At 35.8% G+C, this 12,204-nt stretch overlaps 2 protein-coding genes across 5 annotated transcripts in view; both read right to left on the minus strand.

Annotated features, from left to right (window-relative positions):
- The window catches only part of LOC106878624 (protein IWS1 homolog), an 863,399-nt gene that overhangs the window by 541,601 nt on the left and 309,594 nt on the right, over positions 1–12,204 (minus strand). The window lies entirely within an intron of this gene.
- The window catches only part of LOC106875501 (protein lingerer), a 36,187-nt gene continuing 23,989 nt past the window's right edge, over positions 7–12,204 (minus strand). For 2 of the 3 annotated variants that reach the window (XM_014923673.2, XM_014923672.2), the window contains exons 9-15: positions 10,977–11,057; positions 10,742–10,835; positions 9,207–9,376; positions 8,466–8,562; positions 5,562–5,635; positions 2,557–2,730; positions 7–431 (exon numbers count right to left, since the gene is read on the minus strand). In XM_014923673.2, the coding sequence (XP_014779159.1) occupies positions 330–431; positions 2,557–2,730; positions 5,562–5,635; positions 8,466–8,562; positions 9,207–9,376; positions 10,742–10,835; positions 10,977–11,057 (792 nt within the window). In that variant the 3' untranslated portion in view covers positions 7–329. The remainder of the gene's footprint in view (positions 432–2,556; positions 2,731–5,561; positions 5,636–8,465; positions 8,563–9,206; positions 9,377–10,741; positions 10,836–10,976; positions 11,058–12,204) is intronic. The other variant, XM_014923674.2, reaches the window with a different exon arrangement.

Genomic DNA, 12,204 nt, shown 5'->3' on the forward strand with positions numbered 1-12,204 from the left:
TACATACACGCACATACACATATATATACATACATACATAAACAAAAGGAATAGCCAAAACTGTACACAGAGCTGCTAAAAGACTATGAAACTAGTTAATGGTAGGTGGTATTGCTACATCAACATATTGCTGAGAGATGTAGCCAACCCTATGGTAGGAATTTTCACACAGGCAGAGAGGTCTTGGTAAGAGGAGGGGAGCCCACCAAACAAGCTGACAAATGGCAGCAAACCCAGAAAGAGAGAAAGAGAGAAAAAGGTGGTCACCATAGCAACCTTTTGGAAGAGGTCACACCCCTGCAAGTGGGATTCACACAAGTGAGGTAAACTTAGGATGCACTCCAATAAGTGGGTGCATAATTTTTAGAACCTCCAGATTTTGGCTGTGTGCTAGCCTGCTGGGCACCACGGCTTGAGCCACCACTGGAATCCTGAAAAGAAAAGAGAGAAATTTATTTCCCATAAATAGAACCAGTGATGTATTGTAAACACAAACAAGTTCATATATACTATATGTCAACAACAAGCATGTTATATACATGTGTAATACATACAACAGAGAAATAGCAGCAATCTCTCTCTCTCTCTTTCACACAAGCAATTTCATAACCAACATACTAAAACCGAAACATGAAAGCAAGAAAATATCAACCACTATAGTTAACAACAACAACAACAACAACAACAATAATAAACTTGGTTACTGTGCAATAAAAGTGAAAAAATAAAAATGAGTGAAAGAAAAACGAAGGACTCATGTTGAGGCATTGCAAGGATGTAGGAGGATTAGAGACAAGAAGGAAGAGGCAGATGATTAATAATTTGGAATTATTATTTATTAGTTTTAAGAAATAATACAATGTGAAACTAAAGTAGCTGATAATTTAAATTTCTAACCATTACAAATGAAAAAGGGAATGCTTTTTGTCTGATTAGAACATGAAAAAGCTGGGCAGGTGAAAAGATTACTTAAAAACAGGATGTAAAAGCAACTCATGACAGTGGCATTTAAAAAGATTTAAATTTCTAAAAGGTTTTAAACTAAACTGGTGATATACTAATACTTAGAAGACTACAACTAGTTTAGACACTAAAACTTGCAAATCAAGTTTCAAGGAATTGCCAAACATATGAGCTTTTAAGAATTTTGCTGTAAAATTATTATTCTCCAGCCAATTAAGTAAATTGGAACGACAAACTATTTTCAGATACATTTAAATAAAATTTTAAATGTATTTCAATTTGTAACTAGGGTGGGTGGATGAAATATTGATGGAGCTAATTTTAAGAATACTAGAAAATATGGTGAAGCAAATATTTATAATAAAGACCTAAAGCAACAACAAAAATGGGAAAAAATGAATTAAAATAGAAAAAAAAAAAATTAAGATTGTTAAAAAAAATAGAAAAAAAGAAAAAAAAAACAAGAAAAGAATTGGGGAACATTTTAATAATAAAACCATGTGACACTGGATAAAATCAAGGTCACTATATTTAAGTTATTTTTGCTCATCAATCTTTAGTCACAATGCAATGACTAAAATAAAAATGCAGCCACCAGAGTTATCTGCAACAGCACCACCCACCACAGTTGTTTTAGTTTTATATTACTTGGGTAGAGCCAATCGATATTGATACTTTGGGAGTGATTGGTTTTACTTGCCTTTCTTCATATCACCATTATCATTATTATTATTGTTGTTGTTATTATTATTAATAATAGTATCATCATTAAGCACCACATCCATTATCATTAATTAACTATTACTGATGAAGCTAGTCATATGGAGGGTTGTAAAGCAGGATTCCATTTCATGAATAAGCCGTGACACAAAAGGCTATTAATGGCGAAACACAACCAAAACTCAGATATAAAGAACATCACAGCTGTCCAATGTAAGCTGTAAAACCACAGCCATCCAGTCTAAGCTGTTAATACCTCCACTATAATATACAACATAATACTTACTGATTTCTACCAGGTTTCATCTCATGACCAATAAATAAGACTCATGAAGAGACTTAAGTACTAAATCTTAAAAGATCTTTCTTTTTCAAGTCATAATTACATCTAAAAATCCTTTTCACTGGTCTACCACCACCACCACCACCACCACCACCATCATCTTCAAAATAATATACACTTAAGAAATAAATTTAAAAAAAATTATTGCAAAACGAAAGGTGGAAAATGTTAAAAAATACTGGAGTTAAAGCAAGTGTTAGGAGGAAATGCTAAAAAGCAAGCTTATATGGTGGCAAATACCAATGATCGGACTAAAGTGCCATCATAAACTTCCCAACAGAATTCAGAATTCATTAATCTCCACGATCATACGATGCCATTCATACACACAAATACACAGTAAGGTAGCTTACTAGAGCAGCAAGGCTTATTAAGTTTAGTAGAAGAGAGTTAAACAGACAAACCACTTCAACGTCTGCAGGCTATGTAACACTTCTCTACAGCTCACCCTAAGCATTAGTAACAAACAACTGCAAGTGGAGACTAGGCTGCTTGCAGCACAGAATTGCACATTACTTCATGCAACTGACCTGTTGCAGGGGGTGGTGCAGCATCTGGGAATGAGGCTGATGGGTCACAAGGGGTACAAATGGAGTCCCATATGGAGTGGTGGGAGCACCCATTGGACCTGCCTGGGTTCCTGTAGCTAGCGGCAGGCTGAACGGGGGGGGAGTCCCCGTATGAAAGCCTTGTTTTTCAAAAGCCTAAAAGTATAAAAAAAAAAAAAAGAAAGAAAAAGAAAGAAAAAGAAAAGAAAAGAAAAATTGGATAAATATTTTTTTCTTTCAATAATTAAACTGAAATATGGTTTAGAATCCACCCTAAAAGATTTTCTAGATTAAAACTGAAATTATTTTGAGAGAAAGTATTAAAGTTTATTTAATCATTGGTGTAGTAGCCATCATCTGGCTTACTGAGTTCATCCAGCCAATGTGCTGTCGTTCCGCTAAAACTTAAGTACGATAGATGAGAAATATTTCCTGTTTTAGAGCATGCTGTCCTTGTTGCCACGGATACCAAAATATACTTTTAGGCACAAATTTAAATTAAGAGAGACACTAGCCCATGTCATGTCAACTTGGAAGACTATGAGAAAAAAAATACAGAGAAATATGTAAATACTACAGAATATCAAGAAAAAACAAACAAACAAGCAAATTAAAATACTAAATTATATTTAGACATTTCAGCATAGTTGGTGTTTTTTTTTCTGTGAAAAGGTATATAAAAAAAAAGGTTGTTTTTAGTCATTAAATGTTGACAGAAGACAACTGGTAAGTTACATCTACAAAAAAAAAAAATTTTGTTCAATTCTGAGCTACCGTGTACATAGAATAATTTTGAATACGAAAGGGAGGGAATCTTTCACTTCTCTGCAAATATTTAGACCAAGCTGGCTTATTTGTACTAACAGTATCTAAATTTCCCTAAATGTTGGACAGTTCTCCTTCCATCCTTTACTTTACAATTTATTATCTTCTGGCATTTATCTGTAACCATTCCCTCTAGAGATTGGTGTCTGCTGGGGCCCAGCCAACAGCCTAGATTTAAACCCTGCCCTCAAAGCTGGTGCCTCCCCATTATCCTTCACAACTCTCTACATACAGATGCTCCAAACAACCATCATCTCTTTTTCCTATCCAAACTCAACATATGCCAGGCCATGTCCGTATCTAATGTACTGTTTGATCACTGCTTCATTGTCATTACCCACCCCCATATTACATCACTTCTTGGATCCTATAATCTAGCTGATAGGTTGCAGTTCACTAGTTTTATGCAGCTTGTCAAGAGCAGTACATGTACTTCAGACCAACCTATCCTCTTAATCATGTCCCTTCCATATTCTAGACAATAAAAACTTGAACTCTCTGAGTCCCCTCATTACAGCAAGTCACCCTCACCAATAAACAGGATAGCGCTTGTCTAGTGCTACAACTATCTCTGTATGCCCTGCATAACCATCAAGCTCTCCCAAGTTCCAAATGCAACTGAACCATTTGGTCTCTGTGAAATCTTCCATTCCTTCACTTCTCAACCATGATGATTCTAAACAATACTCATGTAGAGAAAGCCCTCAGATTTGTTCCACAGTAAATCTCCTCCAAACTATCTCTTTTCATTCAATCAGACTTCACCACTACCATGCATACATTCACACTCGCTTGCAAAGTATTACAGATCACTTCAAACCAATAAGTCTACTAGCGTTGACACAATTTCTTCAGTTATCCTCAATCTGTTTCAGAGCAAGCTCCATTCTTCCTCAAGCTCTTCAGTCTTTCTATACAAAGAGACATCTCAATCATTGGAAGTCTGTTACAATGTTCCATTCCCACAATCCCACAGTAATCAAAGCCAATGGAGACAGTCATTAGAACTGACCATCACCAACACTTCAACCTCTTTCTGCTTAGGTCATTCATTAGCAGGCTCTCATTGTAGACGTATTTCATGAAAGTATTGCCCTCAACAACAGAGCTTCTAAGAATCTCTGGTCAAAACTGTCCACCTATTGCTTCCCATATTGTTGCATGCCCTGACAGACCCATACTATCAAACTTAGGTGTGCATCAGGGCCAGGCTTGCCTCCTCCCCCAACAACACTCATTCCAACACACACTTTGTTCTCCAGCTTTGCACACCCAAACACCATACACATGTAGCTTAAACATTTTACACTATAAACACACACCCCAAAAACATTCTCCACTGGAGTCATGTCAAGCCATCTCCCTCATCAGCACCCCCCCCCCTAATTATTACCATACCAACAAAATGTACCACCACTCTTCCCAAAGAGAAATGGCATATAACTATAACTTCTACAAGGCCTCAATGACACTTCAATTTAACAAATACTGTCCTTCCTGTGCATGTCCAAAAAATACCTCAGCCCCCAGTGACTATTAACTTCTCTAAAATGGAATAACACTGCCAAATCTGGGATGACACTGTTACTGTCACACACACCTACATAGCTGAAATCACATGGGCACTTGACAAGTTAGCATAAAGTTATTAACATATCTCAAGTTCTAGGCCACTGGCATGCTGTTTTACCTTGTCCAAGACTAACAGCTACATGGGCTCTATATCATAGAGCTGGTTCATTCAGCTCTCCACTTATCACCCAGTGTCCACCTTCCCCAACCTTCAAACCACTATATTAGTCCTTCCTCCATAAAATTCTACCATTTTCTGTGAAGGTCAGGCACAGCCCCTTTCTCCAGGTCAAATTCAGACAAAACGTTTGAAGAGATAATTATGCCAATGCTGATTCCTATATAAAAAAAAACTAAGGATTGCAAAGCATTAGCTGATAACTGTAGTTATTAACACCAACAGATAACAATACTTTGGACAGTGAATAAAGATAATTTTAAATGAAAAGGTAAAAAAAAAAAAAAGAAAAAAAAGAAAAAAAAAAAGAAAAAGAGTAAAAATAAAGATTTTTCTTAAAAAACAAAATAGTGGTAAGAAAGAACCTAACTATATTTAAAAAAAAAATTATACAAAAATATCTAAAACTTACTGGTCCATGAGATTTTCCGTAACCAGAACCTGGGATGTCAGCAGTTGATGCAGCTCCTGAACCAACACCACTTGCTGTAAAGAAAGTATTTAACAGAGAAATATGTTAATTTAAATAATGTACTATTGTTTACATTGGTTTTAAGCAATTTAGGATCTCTGAAAAGGAGAAAATTTTAAATGTTTCTTTATCTTTTATTTAGAACACTGATGCTACAGCTAAAGCACCCAGTACACTTTCTGAAGTGGCTGACATTAGGAAGGGCATCCAACTGAAGAAACCATTCATGAACAGACAAACAATGGAACCTGGTGTGGCCCCTGACCATACCAGCTCAGGTCAAACTGTCCAATCCATGCCAGCAGGGGAAATGGATGTTAAATAATGATGAACATATCACTATTAAAAATCAATGCATGTATGACTGAATTTTCAAATTTATTTTTAATTGAAACTTTTTTGCACATCTGGATATGTTTTGGAAGAGATTAATTTAGCTGACCTGTAAATTTCATAATGGAAAATGAGCAAAAAAGGGTTAGGAAATCATTTTTATTGTTTGTCTCAGGTCTAATGTGACATCACTTCACAAAATATAAAAAATATAGTGATTTAAACTCTTCATTACCTATCAGCTTGGACAGTAGATACAACCTCTGATCATGTTACCATGAATCATGAGGTTTGAGAGGTGGGGAATAACAGGTAAAGTTCTTGTGTATCAGGTATACTCTTATTTTTAAGTTCTCTGTTATATTTACTCTTAATTTTTTAGGTTAAAGTCAGGAATAAAAGTGCATATTATGCATGAATAAATTTGATAATTCTGTAGTAGTCAAAATACCAGCCACCTGGCCCACAAATAGTAGCGTAAAAGTTAATTCTTAACACGCTCACCATCTCATTCCTCCAATGTCTATAAACAAGGAAATGACACTACAATCATATGTTACAAATACATATGTAGTGATTCTTCAAAGGAACATGTATCTTACCTCACCAAAGATACCTAAACATAGTCAATATAATTAGCTCTATATCACAACGAACCCACTGCATCTATACAAACCAGCATGTGTAGACTTGTGTTCATTTCACTGTTTGACAACCCATGTTGGTATTTTCCCGATAATCAAGAGTGTCAGTAAAAAGGGACCAACAGAATGAGATCATCATCATTTAATGTCCCAGTTTCCATGCTGGTATGGGTTGTATAGTTCAAGAAGATGAGCCAGAGGACTCACTAAGATCTATGTCTGCTTTGGCATGATTACAGCTGGATGCCCTTCCTAACACCAGCACCAGCACACGTTAAGTTGCCAAGTAGCTGAAAGACAGGACACCCCAACTGTGCAGGGTATAGATTGGAGAAAGAAACTATGATAGAGGGAGAGGAGCAGGTGTTTTGCTGAAGAGGTGAATACATGGATTGCCTACTTGGAGAAAGAGAAGAAAGAAATGCAAGGTCCAGGTATGTGAATATAAGACAATAGGAAGTGCACTAAGTGAAAATAGTGCAACAGATATTAGAGATGGGGAATGAGTTGGATGCAGTGTAGCAGGAAGGTTTGATAGTGCCTCCATTCTGCTGAGATGGATGGGTCTTCTCAAGCATAGCATAATGCCATTCATCTCAGTACCCTGTCACCTCCTCTGAGAGGCTCAACATCTTGAGTTCAATCTTCACCACTTCACCTTATGTTTACTTAGGTAATCCACATGTTTCTGCACACATTTCTCTCCCACAATATCTCAATTTTGTCTGTTACATTACCTTTGCATTCTGGAAAACCTCATGCCTGTGGTTCATATGGTGTAAAACATTAGCAAACTCTCCTCTTGCTAATATTAGACCTGCTTCCTGGCTTCTCTTCCAGCTACCTGGTAAAGTTCTCTGCTGCCCCCATCTATCTACCTCCCTATTACACCACATCACCATTGTCCTGGCTGGTATTTTGCACCAACCACAAATTTGGTAAGCAGCCATCAGTAGATTGTCAGGTACCATGTTTAAAAAAAGGTATTACTAGTATTGATTGGATTGACTAAACTCTTCAGTGGTGCCCCAGCATGGCCATAGTCTATAGATATACTCCATCATTAACTTACAATTTGGTGTCCTATCCGGGAAATGCTGTAAGGAACCAAATATATAGACACTTTATGGAGTTGTTTAATTGTGAATTACTATGAACTTTTTAAGTCTTTAGAATTAGAAATATCGTTTTTGAATAGTTTACTTGATGTTACAAACATGAAGATAAATTAGAGGTTACACAGAACACTTGTCCCCCCACCCCCCAAAAAAAATTGAAAATCATACTTCAAAATACATGTGACCACGAGAATTTAATATTCAGATCTTATTGATGGAAACCTTTAATTTGAGTAAAAATTATAAACACCAAAGTGTAATTGCTACAATGAGTGACAGTTCAGTCACAACAAATATGCTGACATTGACAATTGCTTCCTTCAAAATATTGAAATTATTTAATAACTCAGACATTAACACATTTATGTTAGCAAGACTGGAATAAACAAGACCCAAACAGGTAATAATTAAATAGATGGATCAACTCTATAATTCTTTAATGTCTCAAGATTTCACAGCGATCAAAAATATTTCTTATCTATTTCTGTTGCATCAACTAGTATGCACATGTATATTCAACAAATGAAGATTACACTAATTAACACCATCATGGTTTCATCTGTAACTTTGGCATAAGGCCAGCAGTTTTGAGAGAAGTGGGAAGTTGATTACATTGACTCCAGTACTTCATTGGTTCTTAAAACAGTTTTTAGAGTTTGTAGCATAAGAATCCACTGTTCTAATATTATCCTAGTTTCTTAATAAAAAGAAATTTAGGGTAGGTGCTGTAAAATGTTAAATTATCTTACTTTTACCACCAGTATTGTATGCATGAGATCCATAATTCTTTTGATACTGTGCAGTACCAGTATTTCCACCATGGGCAGTGTTTGTTACAGGTGGCATCTGAAATAATAAACATGTACTTTTATACACACATATAAAAGGAAATGAGGTGCAATACATAAATTAATTGATTTTTAATAAGCAATCACAAGTGAGTTATAATCAATGTGCACTACAAAACTAGCCCAATAAAGAAACCAGACATGATGTAATACAGAATATGGAAACAGCAGCAATTCAATGTTATTACAACCTAATGCTACCACATGATGTCTTTACAACTGTTAAAATACTGATTGATACTAAATTAACTGGGTGCAATTTTATTCTAATACCAGCATTTTGTCCCCTATCTATACATTAACAGTAAATCTTATGACTGACAACCAACTTATGTACATTGTAAGAACTTTTCCAATTGAGAATAAATCATCGAAATTTTTAGTAAAAATACATTATATACAGCTTAATAAATAATTTATAAAAAGCTGTAACAAAAACCAGAAACTGAAATGTTAGAAGGTAGTTATAAAACTGAGAACAATTAAGAAAAAGTAACACCTGATTGAAAAGTTTAAATGTAAATAGATATTAGGAACCCGAAATATATGACCTTATTTGGTTACTTACTCATTGAACATCTTAAATCTGAAAGCAATGTTGTTGAGTGGAGATGTAATAGGGAAAGTAATAATAACACTTACTGCAAACATTGTGTGATATTGAAACCCTGCAGCTCCTGGCAACATGGAAGGATAGTAGTAAGGGTAATGAAGATTTATATAGGGTTGCTGGTGAGCTGACTGACTTGATTGTTGCTGTGTTGTTGGAATTGGAGATTGTGCTTCAACTCGGCTCAATTTGTTGTCAGTAGCTAGAGAGAGGAATGTACTTGATATAAGCATTATTACAGAAAGACAACATCTGGCCATGAGGTAATAAAACAATAAATACTAAACATCCCCTCTGTCTGTATCCTCTCTTAATCTCACCCTCTTGTTCCTTGAGTTTGCTCTAGCACCCCTAATGCTATCTTCAGCCATATGTATTTCCTTTATAGCAAGACACCTGTGCCTGTCCCTCTATAATATTTTAACCTTCCAACACGAGTCACCCACCTCCACCTTACCCGCTAATACTTCCTCTTAGCAGTGGCAGTTTTTTTCCTTTTCACTGTTCTGTTTTGTCTTGCAAAGTACTTGGCCACCTCGTTAGCTCTGGTGGAATGAAAAAAGCATCCAGTGCAAGTGGTTGATGTTAGTAAGGGTATCAAGAAACCATGCCAAAGATGACACTGGAGCTCAATGCAGTCCTGCAGCGTGCCAGTTTCCTGTCAAACTATTCTGCCTATGGCAGCATGGCAAGCGGACATTGAATATGATGATGATGATGTGACTGGCTATATCTCATTCCACCAGATATTTTAAGTATCTCAGCAGTAATTCCTAATGTAGTACCAGGGGCTTTCTGTAATTCCCTTGTCTATGACATTGCTGTCAACAAGAATGGCTGGATGCTCAGTTGGGTTCATATTAGGAAGACTCTTCTTTTACCATGTAGTCCCAACATTTAGTAGCCTTCCATAGTAACACTTACACACCTCTTTCTTTTTAGAATTACTAAGTGCATTATCCATCTTGATTCTCTCTGATACACTGTCTTGTAATCTGGAACACCTCATGCATGCCTCTGCTCCTCACACTGTAGAACATTGGCAAACCTTTTCCTTTCTGCTTACTAAATAGCCATGTTCCCTAGTTTCTCTTATAGCTACATGGTTATAATTCTCTGCCGCCATGTTTTATCACCCTACTACCTTTGATCTAACTAGAACTTTGCCCCAGCCACAGATCTGATCTGTAACCCTGAGTAAGGTGTTCTGTAAGAACTCCTGGTTGACTTTTATGTTATGTGTATATTTCCTTCTCATCAAATGCTTCAATTAGAACACTTTTAAATCCCTGACTATGCATGTGTGTGTGATGAAAAAGGACCAAAAGAAGGTGAGTGCTGCCAAACTCATTCAAACAATGTAAGCTTGGGAGGGTGACAATTTACACACACAAATTTTATTCAATTATAAAAAGTCTAGCTATTCAAATTATATATCAAACATAACACTAGACAAATTTTGCACTTTCAGTTTGTTCATCACTTAACTATTGAATTACTGTTCTAAAACCTTTAAATAACCTAAATTGATTTTGTTACATTAAGACATGCATCTTATATTACTTACCAGAGTAACCTGGAACACTACCAAGAGTAGCTTGATCCCGACTGGTTAATGTGGTGGGCACTGGAAAAGTTGCCATGTCATAGTAGTTACTCGCCTGCAGGATAAGAAAAATTGGTTTGTAATTACAGAGGGTAAAACACACACACAAGTATAACACAATGGAAAATATGAGAAATGTCAACAAGGTAATTCATGTAATTACATTTAAAAGTGATGTGAACATAAAGATATTTACCATTGGCATTCTTTGTTGAATCATTTGCAGTTCATCATAGCTAGTAGTATACAAGGGTTGCTGAAGGCTCTGTGAAAGAGACTGGGTAGGGGAGAAAAAAATGGGGTACATTAACATACCTTTCAGAATTTCTTTTTGGCAAGTAAATAAATAACCCAACATATAATGTGCAATGTTTAATATTCTGAAAATCAAACCATTACTGATGTAAAAAAGTTGGGGTCATTTTCTAAAAAGTATCTAAATTGAACTCAGGCAAGATAAAATATTATTTTTGACAAATCTACATGAACAGTCTATCATAAAAACTTCATTTCAAACTAAAACCATGTATAGTTCTTAGGAACCAAAACAAACTACAAACCTGTTTTACAAGTCCTGAAGAACATGTCTTTTATGTAAAAGAAAATTCCATGTTAACATTAAGATAGAGATTATCTTGTATTAAGGTGAATGTCTCAAGGGTGGTGCTCCATCATCTGCACTATTATCATTACATTTGGTCAAACTATTTCTGACCATGACTTATTAGGATTTTATGATCTCACTCACTTGCTTTACACTTGTGCTAAACGTTTCACCATAGTGCCCAATGTGTTGTTGAAACACATTGAACTGTTTTGGCTCTTGGTTTGGGGTCTTCCACCTATTACAGTGATTCCCTCACCTCATGCACTATGCATACCTCTTCACCCCTCCCCTTCTTGTCTTCCCCATAATCAGCAACTGTATCATCTTTACTACTCCTGCTACTTCACTGACTCCTACTTTTTTGCATACCCCTCTCATCCTTAACCCTTTCTTTACTAACCTGGCCGAAAAATTTTTTGGTTCATAATTTGAACCCAAATCTCGTTAGTACATTCGTTAAAAAAATGATTTCACTTTGCAAACAGTTGAGTTATTGTCTCCCACATTGTTTGGCGTGATATTTGAACCCAGTGAATTTTGGAAGATTTTTTTCCACATTTTTTGCGGCATTAATTTTTTTCAACTTTGAAGATGGAGAGGAGTTTCATGCTATCAAGCAGTGATTTCGAATTTGAAGGTTTTTCAACAGAAGATATGGAGATATCGAAGAAAAGAATGAATGAGCTACAAAAGCACGTGGTGAACGATAATGAATCGGATATTTCTGTATCCGAAACTGAAAGCAGCGACGGCGACAGCGAGGATGATTTTACATCAGAATAAGATTTTTAAAATATTTTTATTAACAATTTTTCTG

The sequence above is a fragment of the Octopus bimaculoides genome, chromosome 10 (assembly GCF_001194135.2).
Source record: "Octopus bimaculoides isolate UCB-OBI-ISO-001 chromosome 10, ASM119413v2, whole genome shotgun sequence".
NCBI classification, from domain to species: Eukaryota; Metazoa; Mollusca; class Cephalopoda; order Octopoda; family Octopodidae; genus Octopus; species Octopus bimaculoides.